This window comes from Chroicocephalus ridibundus, chromosome 4 (assembly GCF_963924245.1).
Source record: "Chroicocephalus ridibundus chromosome 4, bChrRid1.1, whole genome shotgun sequence".
NCBI classification, from domain to species: domain Eukaryota; kingdom Metazoa; phylum Chordata; class Aves; order Charadriiformes; family Laridae; genus Chroicocephalus; species Chroicocephalus ridibundus.
In genome coordinates, this window is record NC_086287.1 from 17,672,463 (window position 1) to 17,690,471 (window position 18,009).

Genomic DNA, 18,009 nt, shown 5'->3' on the forward strand with positions numbered 1-18,009 from the left:
CCTTTTTTTTTAGCTGACCTTTGTTTTTTTTTTAGGCAGGGATGGGCGGCCAGGCCTAGCTTACACCAGTCTTGAAATGCAAACTGTTATTGAGCTGCTCTAAGAAAGAGACTCCTTTCCGGAGCCTCAGATGCCTTGATTTTAACACAGTTTACAAAAACAGGGTAGAAAATTATCAAGTCAAGGCTTTGCTCCCCTTCAAGTTATTTACAAACATTTCCTACCCACTTAAAAAAACCCCACTCTGGACAGTTTGAGTGAACAGCAAACACCAGCAGATAAGGTTTCAGCAGAAGCACGTACTTACCACGTGCTGGTTACTTCAGGCTGGTCCAGCGTCGAACAGTTCAGCCCATCTTCCTGCTGCTGCCGTTCCACAGTGCTCTGTGAAAGAAAGACGCTGAGGTACCTACGCCCAGGAGAGTTCCAGTACTTGCCTAGCAGGCAAGATAAATCCAGTCGAGTCCTCCGAGAAGAGAGGTCAGAGCTGTCTCCGGTGAGCACTAGGGTACGTCAAATTTGCATGGCTCGTTTTATGACATCCCTCTTCAGCTGGGAAAATGGATCATCTTCTTTTTCTTACGGCGAGGTGGCTTATCAGCTTTGAAGAGCAGGCGCTCTTTCTGAAAGGATCAGCTGGACCCGGGTGAGGAATCATCAGCCTCACGACAGCTTGCCACCCGCCTTGAGAATCTGTAAAACCTGGTTATTCCCAGGATTCTGGTAGCGGTGATTTTTGGATGGCTGTATATCAACTGACACACCAAGAAAGGGAAATTACCTTTCGCACGAAATGATTTCTATGCCAAACTGTTAGCGCTGAGATTAGCTGCCAAACAGAAAATGTAGGTATGGTCTTGGGAACAAACAGGTAGAAATGGATGCATTTTCTGGTTAACGCAACACTCCTAGAAATGCACAGGCCCGGCTGCTTTCAGCAAGGGCTACAAGACACACCTTTCTCCGCAAGGCCACCCCAGCTGATTAAGTCCCATTTTTCTTTTATTTATCTAGCAAAGAATCAGCAGAAGGTTTCCAGTCCTGTATTGCAAATAAGGCATCCGTACACTGTACAGTGGGCTAAGAGGCAAAAGAAAAGCAAAGCCAACAGCTTTCCTGTGTGTATCAAGTGTCTGGATTTTCGAATAACAAAAACACATGGCACTCTTGTCCTGTATTTTATTAGGAAATTAACAGGCTGATTGATAACCTGAAATTACATAGTGAATCTCATTTAAAAAATGTTCAAAATCATGACAATAATTTTGATTTCTATAAAACATAATGCCCAGATACAATTCCTGCTTATGCCTGTAAATTTCTACACCCTTAACATTTGTCTGCTGTACAGCAGCAAGGCTGGATAATTGTAACGTAATGCGTAAAGTTAAATACAGTATACTTTCCTCTGCAGTCCAAGCGAAAGAGATGAAATGTTGAAAAGAAAGCCCGGAATATGAGCAGCACTATGAGAAGGTTCCCTGCGATCTCAGTTCATTACACATCAGTATTTCAGACTGCTCACAGAGACTAAAGACTGGGGACGTTAACTGCTGGGCAAAGTTACGAGGCTTTAGGGCATCAGTTTTCCAGGAGAGGGAGAGAGACCGCTGTGGGATACGAGCTCTGCAGTGAGGGGAACGGGGTGCACTGGATGAGTATGATGCTCAAAGTGCAAGAGCTGATAGATCTGTCTCCCTCTCCCTCTTTTGCCAGCGGTAGGGCTACCACCACCACCGCCGCATTGGACTAAATCGCTTTTCCTGACGCTCTGTCAGCTTTAAAGACGTTCCACGTTCAAGACAGGGCTACTATGGTAAAGGTGCGGACTATCTGCAGAGGTTGAATTTCAACTTTGGTAATCGAAGTCCAAATCCTGCCCACGTTGTGTGTGTGAAAAATCCCACGGAGCCAAACACCGCTGGCTTTTCTGCAGCTCTCATGTGGGGTAATGCGGTTCAGCTCCACGGGTTGTGGCTGAGGCCCTCGGTCCTCTAAATTAGAGCTGGCACTTTTCAATTCCAAATGACTCTTGTAGGGAGTTGAATTTCTCAAGACATTATTCCGGAAACTATTCAAATTGTCATATATGCTGTCTGGATGAGAGATGCTTTCCTGAACTGAGGCCTCGATTCCTGCGAGAATTATGGATGCTCAGCAAGTGGCCAGCTCAAGCACTTGACCAGCAAGTCCAGTCACTTCAGCCTCTTCTACTATTCTTGGTGACTGCAAGCTAAAAACCAGTAGATTTAAGAAGCAGTGGGCCTTCTTTTTAAAAAGCTATTTCAGGACAAGTACACTCAGACCACTGTGTTTTCTATTTATATATAAATTCTTTGGCAACAATTTTCTAGAAAGCAGAATAATTTTTTCTATGTAATACTTTATTGTCTCCCCATGAAAAACTGATATCTTAAAAAATCTATAGCACTTTCCACTATAAATAGTATTGTTCCAGACTAAGGATTAGTTCCTCCCTGAAGCAAAACAGATTTTAAAAAACCTGGTCATTATCTGATAACTGTTTATGTAGCAATGTTAAAATAAAACAGAAAAAGAAAATCATTCAGTATGCGGTTTGACATTTTCTAGAATATTAGTGTACGTTTATACAATAAAAACAATATAAGTTATCCTAGCTTGTTTTAAAAACCTTAGTAGTAGAAACATATTGCTACCTGCAGATTCATAAACAGAATGCATTTTCCATCTAAGTTCAAGTATTATTAGAATATTATTATCACTATTATTATTATTAAAAGAGCTCTAAATCCTTGCCATTTTGCCTGTCTTTGCGTAGTTTTGGTCTTTCTGAGAAACAATGAGTTGTGATCATTTGTTCGTGAACAAAATCAACGTGGAGCTTCAGCAAGTTTTGCCTGGTAGAAGACAGCCTGGCAATCCTTCGGCTATGACGAGCGGCTTTAGAAGAGCGTATTTGAGACTAGTGGTATAGATACAGTAGTCACGTGTTTTCTTGGATGGCTGATGAACTTAATTCCTTCCAGGTTCTCAACATTCAGTCCCACTTAAAGGAGAAAGGTGGGAAGAACCCAACCCAGACTTCTACCCGCATCAGGATATATCATCTTCATTTCTTCTGGGTACTGTCAGTTGCTCGTAGGTCGGCAGGGTGTTATTAGGGAGGAAGAGATCCGAATTGACGTTGTTGCCTCTCTGAGATGATCTGTTGTTCCCTTGATCCCCCTGCTGACGGGAAACCAGATGATGCAGCATATCTGTAATGAGGTTCAGCTTCTGGTCCATTTGTGTAACCTATAAAGGCAAAGGGAAGGTTCGTTTGCAACAAACCACGTAGTACCAATGCAATATTAAAATGGCCGTTTTCTGAATTAGGATCACAACCACCTCTACGAAGACACCACGGATTCACAGTCCATCAAACAGAGCAGCAGCAATTTGATGCAATAGGTCAGAGTTGGATGAGGACAGGCCTGTTAATACTCACCTCTGGTATGTGCTTCGACACCCATTTTATACCTGGATGAACGCGTGACAAATGGGCTTTTAAAGAGATGTACAGGGATAGAGAACCGAGTCCCAGAACTGAGTTTCTGTGGTTTTTTGGGTATTATTATGTCCATATTTTTTGGAAAACACGATAAACTTCTAACACGCTTACATGCCTTAATAATATCAATATGCTCTAGTAAATATCCGCTCTACCTGCAGTGATCTGATCAGTGCTGGTGCTCTTTGTTACATTTGGGCCCAATTACCAGCTCAGGCCACAAATTGCCCCACAGATATTTTTGCTGATGCAAGTGTGTAGCAGCTGGGGGCTGTGGCAAGGGCTGGGAGTGGGGCACGATTCAGTTTTACACTCTCACCCCCGCCATGACCATGCTCACTAGGATTGCCGTTTGAATGGCATGATTCACAGCAAGCCAGAAACTCTGCTAAGAGGGATGAAAGCTAATTTTTCAACCAGAGGGCTGCAGGGGAAGGTTCAGCCTGAATCCATACTGCTCATTTTCTTCTGCCTTTGGACAAAACCCCATTAAATTATTTAATTCCTCTTTTTTACTTTTTTTTTTTTCTGCTCTTTCTTCTAATCTTTAGGAGAAATATAATGAAAAATCAGCATACTTAATAGACACTAGGTTATGGATTTGTCCAAAGTTTAGACTCTATCTGATGTACACTTGTGGTACTTAGAGGAAAATCAAGAACAAAATGTTTCTAGTTTCTAGCCTTCTCTCTGTGCTGCCTCCAATGTACTGAGCCAGACGTCCTGAGAGGAAGATGGGCACTGCTAGCTTCAAAGTCATGCCCACTCTCTGCCCCTTGGCATGGCAAGCACTGAAACTGGCCAGTAAGAGTCTTCTTGTGGCCTCCTACTCCCTTCTACAAGCCTAAAGAGAAAGCGACGATTTTGCCATTGTAGTCTCTGACCCATCAATCCATAGGGATCCTAAAACACTATGTAAATTCTAGGCAAAAAGATGCAATAGGTATTAAAAAGAGAAAAGAAAGTAAGCAGAAAAAACCCCAACAACGTGATAGGAATAAATTGCTGCCTAAAATATCTGCTAGAAAGTAGTGAAAGGCACATAAAACCGCCAGAGAGAGCATGAGTGGGAGCAATTTATATGTGCCTGGCTATCGTCCAAGTATCACACAGGATAGTAAAAGACAGTAAGGCTGAGCAGAACATCAACAAACCTGGAGGATTTCAGCAGAGACTAAAATGTTTTTCCACCATAGAGAAAATGCTAGGGTTTTTTTGAACACTTTGTACAACTGGTAGGGAAGCAGATACAGTGATTTAAAAATATGAGGTGCCAGAGATTTATACTTTGCAGCTGGTTTTGAAAACATTAGGCAAAGCACCCTAGATGGTACATGAAACACTAGCAATTCTGGATGGAAATGGCTGTTGAAAGATGAGATTCTTCAAATAAGGAAGCTGAAGAACACATAAGTTCAAGATTTCTAGAAGAAAATACAGATGGAAAATCGAGCAGATCATCGGGTTTTCATTTCATCACTATTTGTTCACTCCCTTAAAAAAAAGGCACGCTTTGCGCAAATGGTGCCTGGCGCGGATGGCAAACCCATGGTGCTCCAAGCGTGACAGCACACATCAGTGCTAGTGAAACCTGCAAAAATATCTCATTCCTCCATTCCCCACTGCAAAGGTATCACTTGCTTTCTGAGACAGCTGTGCTGGAAGGACTGTAATGGAAGACTGCAGACAAACCGCTATCTTCAGAGTCCGCAAGACCACTTTTTCTCTAACAAGAAATGTCTCTTTGCTAATTGTTCTAAACTAACTAGGGGATTTTTATATATATATATATATTTCTTAATTTGTGATTCCAGGCAGTGATTACCAGAGGAAACACAGACTGAAGATATATCTGGAAAATGTGCATTTATGCAACTCTTGCACTGATGAGCTATTGAACATGACAGTAGATTGGACTGAGATCTGGATAGTCCTTCAACAGCTGTGCATCTTGGTGATGAAGTACTGGAGAGAAGTGAGATGTGAATATTCTTGCTGGGAAATGAATTCCCAGAGATAATTGTCTAATTTTTTCTAGGGAACAAGGTTTGGCTGCTGCAGCTGTGGAGTGCAGGAGGCCCACAGAAGCAGAGGCAGAAGCTAATTACTATTGAGCTGAGCCATATGAGATAAAAAGTTAAAGACCTTTGTCTTCCATGTTCCTGCTTATCGGGGTAGGGCTCTAAAGCCACAAAGCTTTTGTGGAGGGAGGTCCAGATAACCGGTTGTGTTTAATTGTTGTTGAAGAGTTTTGCTTTCCAATAAAGCAAGCCATTTCCCAGGGAGTTCTGCGCCCGTGAAGGGCTTGCTCCAAGACACGCTGAAGTCAGTGGTAGTTTTTGGCAATCACAGACTTCCGGTGACTTCAGCAGGCTCAGGATCAATCTCAGACTGAATCGTCAATCCCAAATAGTAACATATTCTTTGGTTATTACAAGAGAAGGAGCAGTCTGGATTTCTGTACGTCGCTCTGCTCGTGCTTCTTGGGTATGGATCAGAAAAGATGACATTTGCAAATGAGATGGCAACGGTAGGATGGGCCCTCATTCTTGGTTCCGCCAGAGGGGTGTCTGCTTAAAGTATGAGACGTTTTAAAGAAATGACTAAAAGCCACCAGAAGGCAACTTCTACTGTCATCACAGGCCTCTGATGTACAAGAGAAAAAGGCTTGCTGGTGAACGGCCTTGCTTATTAGCGTGCCCAATCCGCCCGTCGCCATCCAAACACACATCCTGAAATACATCGATCAATTGTTTGCTGCAGAGATAATGATACCCACTAGAAAAATGTCATTGTGTGCAATACCCTTTTTATTAAACTAGCTTTATGCACGTAGCATGAAGCAGTGTATCATCTCCCCTGAATCATACTTTCACACACATTTACTTGATTAGAAATTAGCTCTGATGCCAGAATGAATAAAAGTAAAGCAAACAGAAAAACTGCTGATGTTGCTATAATCTTAACTGCTTTGGACAACTCTGATCCCTCTACTTAAAACAGCAAACAGTGTTAATTACATAGAAAAATAACTCAGACTGATTTGTTTCTTTTAGGAAAAACTAAGCAAGCTCTTTCTAGCTGATTTATGTTTCATTAGAAGCACGATGTTTGGATGATCAAATTCTTTATATGCAAATAATTTCCTTTGCATTTTATAGTTGTTGGGGAGAGGAAGCGGTGTTTGAAACTCTTCAGAAATTACACACCATGGTTATTCCTAAGTCTTACTGAAATATTGTATGAAAACAAGATTTTTCCATCCTCTAAGTTTTTAAAAAAAAAAAAAAACAGATCCAAGGACCATAGATTAAGCACAGATGGAGAGAAGATTTAAAGAAGTTTTGAACCTAGCTCTTAGAAATGAATAAAAAAACTCCATCCATGCAGTGCACTGAGGGAAAAAAAAAACCAGAACATACCCCAAACAGTTCTTCACAGAGGCTGAAAGATTAGAGCACAAATCTTAAATGGCACATCACGAAGAACTGTAGCTATGCTGCAGAACAGATTTGTGCTCTCCCTAAAAAGTGACAGGGGGACATGACCACTCTGACACCCCACACAACAGACGCGTGGCGATGACGCAGTCCCCATCAACCACAAGGTCCTCTTAGGTCATGCCTTCAAGAGCAGCAGTCCTCTATACCTGGATATAAGATGACACGCCAACTTTTATAAAGGTATCAAAGGCATTGCAGGAGGTGCTAGTGAACAGGACGGAGACTGTTCTTGCGATGAGAGAACAAAATAACGAGCAATTTATCTATTAAAATTCCTCAGATCCTCACATTATATTAATTTTAAATGTCTTGTAATTTTAAGCATTCATAACAAATTCATGGTGAGATTCAGCACAAAAAATGTAACAATGAATTTCTTTCCTTGCTTTTTTTGTTTGTTTGTTTGTGGTGTTTTTTTTGGGGTTGTTTGTTTGTTTGTTTGTTTTAAAAAAACACAAACCCAACAAAGAAGCCTGAGTGGCTGCAGGGACATCTGGAGGAGAGTCTCCTTTATACAGCCCTGTAAGGGTGAACTAAAGAGCAGCACCCTGGAGACCCACTCCCAGAATTCATTATAGGGATTTACTGGGAAGGTGCAAGGACAGATGGAACTAGGGAGCTGAGGGGAATGCTATTTTCAGACACAGATATTCAGGATAGTGGGAAAGCCGAAGGACAAAATCTGGAGTTTGGCCTAATTTAGGCCACAAAGACCACAAATTACTAATAAGTTATGCCAAGCGCTGATCCATGATCTGGAGGGATGAAGGTTGATTAACGCTGTCGATTAAAGCTGTCTCATCTGCCTTTCATTCTCAGAGATTTCAAAAGTAAGTATTATTAAAGGTAAAAATCATAGTCCCTTTGGACAGAATGGTGGTTTATAACTACCTGTGTTCTTAACATGGTTGACTGATTAAACAAATAATTTATGATTAATCAGGAGATTTTTTGTCAGCACAGTGCTGTGCCCACTCAGGGGCTTCAGGGCGACTGTGCTTGCTCTTAATATGGAAAGCCGAGCGTGAAGCTGCTAAAGGAGAAGAGGAAAACCAGCACGCAAGCTACACTTGGCTCAACGAAAATGGTATAAAGAGAAATTTCAGCTACTTTTCCAACATTAGACTCCCAAGTCTGCTACCCTGACTTATCTTGAGTAGCAGTCATGCCTGAGGGTGAAGCTTTTTAGCTCAAAGGGAACCAACTCTTAAAAGGCACTTTTTCCAAAATAACTGAAGATGACTGGGGAGATCTTCATGTATTTGTCACTCCTCGTGGCCTCTTAATAAGGAGGACCCTTTTGCTCTGTAGTGTGTCAAACTTCCAGGGAAAGAAAACGATGCTTTCTTCAACTGTGCATCCTTGTAAGCAGTGTTGTGTAGAACCCCTAATGTGGTCACTATTCAGCACTATACTCAGTAATGAGCTAGCTTTATATTTCAGAAAACCACGCAGAAATGCCCATTCTTTTAACAAATTCATCATTAGGCACGTTAATGATGCAGTTGAAGAAAAGATAAGAGGCAAAAAATATTCCATAACTTATGGTACCTGTTAATGGCAATGATATAAAGGAAGTATCAAGCAGTACTTAAGAAAACAGTGAGTGTCTTCTGCAAGTGAAGGTGTTGTTATAAACCACATTTTTCTTTGGTGCGATCCATCCTATTTAAGTCCTGTTCTTGAGAATATTTGAGGAAGCTTCAGAGAGCAGCTTCCCCGGCTCCTCTCCTTGCTAAGTCCCTACGCATTTTGGTATCTCAGGATTTCTGAAAGTTAGTGCTTTAATTTTCAGGGCCCTGTGGACAGGAGCAAATAGGATCTTAGGAGTGGCCTTCTAGAGAAGCTCAGGGATAGGTATGGGAATCTTCAAAGAGGATTTATTTTAAACATTTCTCTATAATAGTGGCAGGAGGGATCAATACTTTCAGTATTATTATTCTCTCTTCAGGTACACGATTCTTCAAAAATCATGGAAAGAGTCTTCCTTCCATTTACAGCACCCAAGATCCCAGATTCTTGCGAATCCCCTTATCAGAGATTCTGGCTTCGATTTGTTTATTTTGTTGCCAGAGTTTAGGCAGCAGTCTTCCTGGAGGTTATATACCCATTGCCGAGGTGTTTATAAGAGAATGTAATCTGCATGAAGGAAGATTTGTTCTCCAGACTGTCTGTACTTTCTCTTGAGAGTTGGCCAAAGAAGGGAGTATGTGTGTGGTGTCTGGGGGAAGGACAGAGGAAGTGGAGCCAATGAGAATACACTCCCCTCTAATGTAAGATTACTCATCCCTAGAAAAACAGAAAAGGCTGAGCTTCTGAGGAACAAAATTAACCGGTTTTGGGGGTTGCATGCGACAAGTCACTTTCTAGTCAATGAAAATGTTATATTAACACCGTAACCACTGTATTAAATAGCAAATGAAATGGATAACTTTGAGACAAAAAGCACCTTTGGAAAGAAAGGCACTTGCTACACACTGGGTCCTACAATCAGCTCTCCTGCATAAAGCTATCAGTGCCAATCTCTTCTTTGCTCTGAGACACAAAAAAATTGTCCTGTTTTTTCAGTAAACTGAGACTGTTGCTGGTCTCATCTTACCCTGCATTTTTGTAGCAAAATATTTCTCCTACACATCTCAAAAGTGTAACAAAACCCTTATTTTTTGTAGTAGTAACCCTTAAATGGCTGCTGATAATTCTTCATTAATCAGCCTGTGTCCCTTGTGCTTTCAACGGAGGGCGATGACCTGGGGCTGGGAAGAAACTTCTGAGTCATTGAGTCAGGGTCAGAGCTCAGAAACAACTAGTATTTATAAGCCAGTTGCTGGCTCTGATTCTGCAGAAGTTACCTTGATATCAGTAAACTGCTATTAAAAAGTGCTTGAGTTGGCACAACAAATTCCTAATGCACCACTGTAGAAACTCAGTTGTGTCACACATTTTTCTTAATTATATTGGGAAGTAAAACAAGCCGGTAAGACCAACGTGGTCATTTGATTACTGACTATAACACTTTAGGCATTTTAAAGTAATTTTTGTTTGAAGAATTTTGTCCTGATTGTGCAGCACAAACTTTAGGGTACCAGATGCTAAAGCAACAGGAAATGGGAGAAACGACAGGGTTCATTTATGCATTCTTTCTTCCCATTAGAATTGGGAAAGCAATTTTGATAAGCAAGTAACTATACTGCAGAGAATTATTTTTCCTTTCCAAATGCCCTTTTCCCCAAAGAAAAACGTCTTTTTCTAAAAGCTTTCACAAAGCTTCTGGAAATATGGCCTCTCTGGTTAACTATTTGCTCAGCACCATTTCTTTCATGTGGATTTTCACGATTCTTAGAAGAGTGTAGATTGCAACCATAATGCTATTTTTCAGATTAGATGTCTTCCTTGAATTCTATTTGAAACCGACAATAGTAGGAGACGTGCTCTGACGGGTCAAAAACTGATAAACTGATAGGAAAAAGCCACTTCGGTAATGTGTGATTAAATAAATAATACAATATAAAATACAGCATATATGTTACCAAACACAGAATATTTGCAGCATGTTTTCGTAACTGCCTCTTTTATGATACTGCCATTTGTCCCCAAAGGAAACTGAAGATACAGCCTTCAGGAACAGCAGTAGCTGAAGAAGATGTTACGCAATAAAACAGAAACCTCCACAGCTATCTTTGACTATTTCCAGCCTCTTACACACGATTCATGTACACAATCCTTACGTGAAGAAACGCTGCAGATCAGCAGCAGGCAAAACTTCAGGTGCAAGAGGAACCATTAAATAAGACCCACAAAGAAAAAAGCGGCAACAACAGGTCCCATGCTTATATAAGAGAGCAACTCCTTTAAGATCTTAAAAAGAATGAGAAATAGATAGAAATCAAAAGTTAAAAGCACACAAGTTGCTTTGGTTCTCACATGCCACCTTCATAAAATTATCTGGCTATAACGTGCTGCTGGACTAAGGGAAGCAAAGTAAGATGAATGTATACCTTTCCTTCTAACAAGGAGGTCGGTAGGACGCGGGCAAATGGAAGAATTAGTCACGGTGAGTGAAATACACTTGGCCATGGACTGTTACAGCGTACAAGACCTCAAAAGGTGGAAAGATTTTGGGACAGCGCTTATTTTAGAAATGGAGAGGTCTCAGAAAGGCCCGAGGGTAAAAAAAGTCAGAAAGGGATGACCTAAAATGCTGCTACTCAATTCAGAAATGAGGGCCAGGCTGGATGTGGCTGGAGGAGATGGTAAGAAGCAGACAGTGGATACGGCTGCTACTTGAGAAGAGAGAGCTGAGAACGGTGGCCTCGGTTCAGCCCTTTTCTGTTGCTATTAACAACTCCTTGCAAAAATATTTGGCTTATTTGAAACACCCAAACCGTTGGAAATCAGCTTTTCCTGAGAATCTTTTGTCAGCTGTAGGTGTAGATTTGGGCCACGAAGCCCCTCTGCTTGCTCATCGCTCCCCCAGCTCCCAGGCCAGCCCTGAGCGCAACGCTCGCAGATCTGTCTGGCATCCACAGGGCTATAGCCAAGCAATTAAAATTTGTGGTCGACTCTCGTTGTAGATAAATGAGACAAGACTTAAAACACATGGAAATTTTCAAGTTAGGAAAGTGTCCAAAATCTACAGTCTTTGGCCCAGCACAGCCTCAGGATACAGCATTTCTTTCTCTAAAATATTACAAAGGTCAGATATTTATTTTTTTAACCCTTTCCTCTAAACTAACAGAGTATCAGTAGATGAACAAGGGAGCTTGGAATGTTTTTCTCTCCTTGCATGAAGCCAGGAAAGTGAAGTTTAGGGTCTTGTCTCTAAATATAGCTTTTATCAGAGGCTACTAAAGAAGAGACAAGCCCCCCGTCCTATTAACTGAATACTCTGGATTTTTCAAGCATTTGCTTATCTTCATTTACTATATAGCCCCACCTTCAGGAAACAATATCTCTTTGACCAGACAAAACTGTCTTCCATTTCCATTTAAAAATAAGACACAGGTTGGCAAGAAGAGAGGGATTCTTTCTTTAGAAGTGAATCAACGATATCAAAAGTATGAGATGTTTATGTATCCACAAAAATCACTGGACATCCATCTAGCAACATCATCATAAACAGTTTCCCAAATTATGCTTAAATTGAAATCCAGCTTTATGGAAGATGTCAAACAAACAGGCTCAAGAGAACAAGAAACAGAAAGGAAGCATTGGTCACAGAGATCAGGAAAAAGCGCCCCTTTATGGAATAGTTTGGATATAGTTATAGAACAAACGGCAGTCATTGGCACATCTTATATCGCAGTGTGAGTCTTTGTGCACCTCTAGAGTACCACACTGCAGTAGATCGATGCTGTTACCGCTAGCACAAAGTGGGGAAACCTGGGGCAGTAAAGCTAACGGCCCACCTTCAGCTACGCTAAATGTCTCTTACTTCAACTTGGAAGGAGGAGCCCTAACAAAACCTTAAAAATCTTTTCCCCTGTCCTGGGCAGATCTTTAGGTCTCAAAGAAAACTTCAAAGCACTTTTCTGTTTTTTAATGAGACAGAAGGTTGGAAAACCTGATTGCTTTCTCATTCCCAATCACATTCTTGTTCGGCAAAACATTCCTATGTTGGGTCCCTCTGTTTGAGCACCCTGGTACCTATCTGCAGGGGAAAGAAAGACTCTCTGTTTGGCTAACGGGCACTTATATTTCAGATGCTTCAGTTCCACAGACGTGAAGAAAACTCCCCGTGGTACTTGCCTCTGAAGGACTCTTTCTGCTGGTTTAATCACGGCAGCACAGCCTCTGAATATCACTCCATGTTTTTGTTGTCAGAAGTTTGGCTATCAGACAACAGCTTTCTCCTAGCTGTAGATTCCCATTTCCAATGGGAACGGTGGCATATTTACAACACTTCAGGGTTAAAAGAAAAAAAAAAGTAAAAGGCCCAACTAGCATAAAAATATGTCCCAATCTCTTCTCCACAACAAAATAAACCCCAACCCAACCCAACCCCCCTACCACCCTCACCAATTAAAGAAAACAAAAGTGACTAATCTTGACCTCTCTCCAAAGGGGAATGTTTTGCTTCTTGAATCCTTGGCTCTGGCTCTCGTATGATACTGGGACTATGACTAATAACCTCTTGCAGGAGTACCGCTGATAATTTCACCATTGAGTAGCTGTTCTCATTCTGGATCATCATAGTACGCACTTAAGTTGCCAAGACTTTATTTTTTAAAAAAACAAAGAATAAAATATACACTCATAATCCCCAATGTTAGAAATACATTTTTCAGCTTTAACTGTTAGGTTTTGCCTGACAATTTTTCCTCCTTCCTCCAAACTGTTATTTTTCAGATGCCTGCTATGAAACGGTTCCCTTTTTCCTTTCTTTCTCTCAAATACTTTTCCTAATTCAAAACAGATTTGAGAGAGCTGCTCTTTTTAAAGCAAATATGCCATGTATCACATCGAGTTAGGTCAGCGTCGCTTATGTTATGTTTCACACTTCACCCAAAGGAGGCATCCATACTGCTTTTCAAAGGGAATTAAGCCAGACTAGGTGCACTGGGTTTTCTGGTTGGCATAGAAAGCGAGACACATCCACAGGTTATGGAACTGATCTTATGGCACGGCACGAGTAGGGAAGGGCACCACTATCTGCCTTGTGCTTAAAATGTTCAAACCAAGATGACTTCAACTGTTTTTTTCAAAAACCAGTTTTTTGGCCAGTTTCCTATTTTAGCATTCATAATCTACTCATTATTTACGATTTGATAGTTACTATGTGGGCAAAAAAGGACATAAACTCCTTTGTACCTAAACTGAGCTTAAAAATTAATAACCATACGATGACTTGTGCAGCAATCAAAAATGGAAAGGGGAAAGGAGTGGGGGAGAGAAAGGGAGAGAAGCAATTATAACAACAGCGAGTTTTGAGATTCCCTGAGGGCTGCTGGTAATTAAACCAACGGCAACATGAATCTCCGTTTGATGTGGTCATGAATTTGTTTTCAAAAGAAAAATCTTTAAAAAGATTCTTTCAAGAGAAATTTTTAGAGAACAAGCTCAGCATGAATAATTAGACCAGAAATACTTTGATAAATATTATTATGGAGAAGTCATTTATGGGCCATGGCATCTGAGGGTTAGAAAACCCGGTGATAAATAAGGTGGCAAGTTTGCATCCATTCTGAACACACAAAACCAGGGCTGTGTTCTTGTGTGCTTGAGTCTGCTCCTCAGAAAGGAGGCGGCCTCTTGTTTTGCCATTGCATTAAGCTTTACAAAGACACAGATACAAGACAGAAAATTTCAGTGGGAAAGCTCAGTGGAATGAAAGAAAACCGCACACAATTCCAAAGGCACTTTTCATCCCCAGGGGCTGCACAGAGATCAGAGGTGAAATTTATCGGCGGTAAAATGTCTACAAGCCCACTCTACTCCCCCAGCTTTTCCAACAGCCATTCACTTCTGCTGAAATCATAACCTCGGAAATACCTCCTTCAGAATACTCTAAAAATAAAAATGCCTTCATTTTGGAGAAATGTAAGCAACCAGCAAAACCACTGAAATCCGGAGAAGATGCAGGTGCTCTCCAACCTCTACAATCAAGTTGCCTTGGACACCTCAAAAATGCATTTTGTTTGTTTACTCACCGCTTCAAAAAGTGGAGGCAGATACAGTCAATCACAAGCCAGCAAATAACCGATGAGTGAACTAGAACGTAATATATTTACCAGTGGAAACCCGTGTTTAAAAGGAAAAGAAACTGCCCGTTGGCTGTCGTGGTATTATTCATAAAGGCAAACTAGTAGATCTTACGGATACCAGAAGCAAAACTACAACAAAGGCAAGCAACTGCTAATGAAGAAGGGTTTTCAGTCAAATTTCATGGGTCACACAAAGTCATTACCATGCCTGCAGGAGTTCAACAGCTCTGCCAGTTGAATTTGGGGGAAATAGAGTGATTATTTTGTTATGCATTTTGTAGTTTTAGATATTTTTCTTTAAATTCCAAGTTCTGAAGCCAACAAGCTACGCGAGAATACCAGCTTCAATTTCCAGAGTTAGCTTCTAACCAACATTATTGCAGGGGAAACCTTGGAAACAGGTCTTCTGTGTACACCAGGGTCTCAGAAACTAGATTTTAAAGACTCTGGTATTGTTTCTCTTTTTTTTTTTTTTTTTTTTTAAAATTCTTAAATACAACCTTACGGCTTTAAGACAATTTCCTAACACTTTGGGGGCCTGACTCATTTTGAAAACTAAGAGTCAGATCATTTGGCTGCTGCTGGTAACAAGTTCTGCATGGGTTAACTTTCCAAAGTGGTTCCATTGCAGGTTTCCCTCTGGTTTTGAGTCAGTTAAAATATCAAGGCTCTTCTCCATAACATTTTAAGCTATAATGACTTCAAAAGTAAACAAATGTTTCTGATAAAATAACGTGTTCAAGAAATTTATTAGATGACAAAGATAACAAAAAATCCTTACTGCTTTTCTTTGTCAATAGCTTCTTCTAGGAATATAGCTGGGCTGGGCATTTATTTGGACTAGTAAACCATGACTCAAAAAGTGGATCTGTTGGCAGTGTAAGCAACTGCTCAGCGGTGGAAGCAATTGCTCAGTGGTGGAAGCAAAAGGCTCACAGTATTTCATAGCTGATTAATCATCATGACAGGCTTGAAGACTAAATGATCTGCCCAGCTCCAGATGTTAGATGTGCATCCACCTCTTGCTGTTCTTCTGGTTCATAGGCAGTAGCCTGGATTGTATATTCTTAAGATAATGATGATCGTTACTGTTCAAAACAAAAAGGATTTGGGCTTTGTAATTCTATCCTATGATAGAGCAGGCTTCTACACAAGATAACACAGTACATACAGTCTAGACATGATGAAATACTGGAAGATCCTTCAGGCAGAGGTGGTGACAGTCTTGCACATAAAGCTTTGTGACGTTTCCCTTCTCCACTCCCACCAGAACTGTTATCAGTTGCACAAAGGAGGAGCACGAATATGTGGCTGGATCTCTCCCCTCAAGCCCCTGCCATTAAGGGCTGCATTAGCCCCCGTTAAATCAACAACAAAACACGGCTCCTCTGCGACGGGAGGCAGCATCTGTTTCAACAGCACACGGTAACTCTCCACGGCATTTACAGATAGGAACGGAGAGTGGTGATATGATGAAAGCATAGGAGAACATCACGGTGGCAGAAAGAAGCTACCCAACCCCGTTTAAGGCAGATAAAGAGTGCTACAGGGTCTTCAAGGGTTGCAGGTGATGACAGACATCACTTTAATTCTCATCTAAAAGACGGTCCTCCAAAGAGGGACCAATTTTGTCTTGGGCATCAGTCAGGAAGGACTTCATTGACAGTGGCACTCTGGGAAGGGAACACCCTGCTTTCTGAAGCAACCTGCAGTCTGCTTTTCCTGAGGGCTGATCATTTGTGTTCACAGAAGGTAGATCATGCTTTACTTGGAAGATCTGAGTATCACCACACAAATTGGTTTAGCTGCAGGCATTTCTTATTTTCCCTTTGCATATTTTCCTTGAAAGAGTGAGAGAGTTACTATGGAGTTATTTATTTTCTTTCTTCTGCTATTCTCTTTTGCTAAGTAGTATTCCCCGGCCAACAGAGAGAGTAATCTGCTACTCAGTGGAGAAATTCATTCACCCTTAATCATTTCAACCTTTGAAAAAAGGTTGTCAGATAGCACCTACTGAGGACTTTACAGATTAAAATGCTAACATCACTCTGAATTAATGAAGACAGTTTCATCGATGGCTTTATGCGATTCGGCTAACAATTTTAGCTCTGGCACATCTGCTCTGAAATGTGAAAGGAGTTTAATTCCCTTTCAAGCATCACAGTTCCTTTCAGGTATAAGTTGCTCCTTTTTACTTTACAGTACCTGCATAGTTGATTTGTATATTAAAGCAGCAGTCTTTTCAAATCGAGAAATAATCTCAAATTGTATCTAAATTTTAAGATAGATGCTGAACAACAGCGGGAATAATAAAAATGATAAAAATACCAAGTGCTTCTGCTTTCATTTTTGACCTCCAAGCCTCAGAATGCTTTATGACACCCAGTACTCACGGCTGAGGAAATGGAAGCAACAGAAGGTGAAATGACTCGCCTCAGGTCCTGCAGAAAATGATGGCTAAGGCAGGAACAGCACCCACACTGCCCGAAAACCCCAGAATAACCTCACCGATGCATCTTTCTAGATGGGACATGGACTGTCGTGACGACGCAAGTGTCTGACGTCGCCTTTTAAAGGTTGATTTACAGAGAAGGCGGAGGAGGTCTGGTTGCACTTACTCCTCTCTGGCTCAGACAGTACTCGCAGTGTACACGTGCAAGTGCGAAGACCATGTGTGACCGGCTCTGATATGCATTATTTATATAACAGTTCTAGTGACTGAAAAACTAATAAATCCACAGCCTGCAGATGATGTGCAGACATACAGACATGTCATCACAAATATCTCTTTATCATGATTCTTTGTCCTTCTTTTTTTCCCTGCTGCAGCACAACCGAGCATCTAGTACAAGAGCTATATGAGCCTCTAGATAAAGAAGCAGCTTGTTTAAATCACAGCGGTTCTCCATACAGCTGACACATAGGAATAAGCGTCGCTTTCCAGGGAAACATTTCTATGTGAATATTTCACATAGGTCAAACTTTGTCAAACCTGTTTGCGGTGCAGTGCTGCAAGGTGCTGCTCAACGCTTCCCTTACTCTCTGAGTGCCCTCGACTCCCAGTGAGCTTTTCAGATCCATGTATTTGGGAAGAAGTAAGTATATGTGAAACACATAGTCTATAACTTTCCATAACAGTGACTGCACAATACAAGAGGTCAAAGCGAGGTTTCTCTCCTGGCGTATTGTAACCACGGTCTATTTATAATTCTACAGTTAATTTAGGGCTTGTATATCCGTGCTAGACAAAGAAGCCTGCCATGTGTAGAAAATG

At 41.1% G+C, this 18,009-nt stretch overlaps 1 protein-coding gene across 3 annotated transcripts in view; it reads right to left on the minus strand.

The window, feature by feature from the left end:
- Nucleotides 1-1,170: 1,170 nt before the first annotated feature.
- KCNQ1 (potassium voltage-gated channel subfamily Q member 1) overlaps nucleotides 1,171-18,009 on the minus strand; it is a 363,240-nt gene continuing 346,401 nt past the window's right edge. For all 3 annotated transcript variants that reach the window (XM_063333844.1, XM_063333843.1, XM_063333842.1), the window contains one exon: nucleotides 1,171-3,276. In XM_063333844.1, coding sequence (XP_063189914.1) covers nucleotides 3,076-3,276 — 201 coding nt within the window. In that variant the 3' untranslated portion in view covers nucleotides 1,171-3,075. The remainder of the gene's footprint in view (nucleotides 3,277-18,009) is intronic.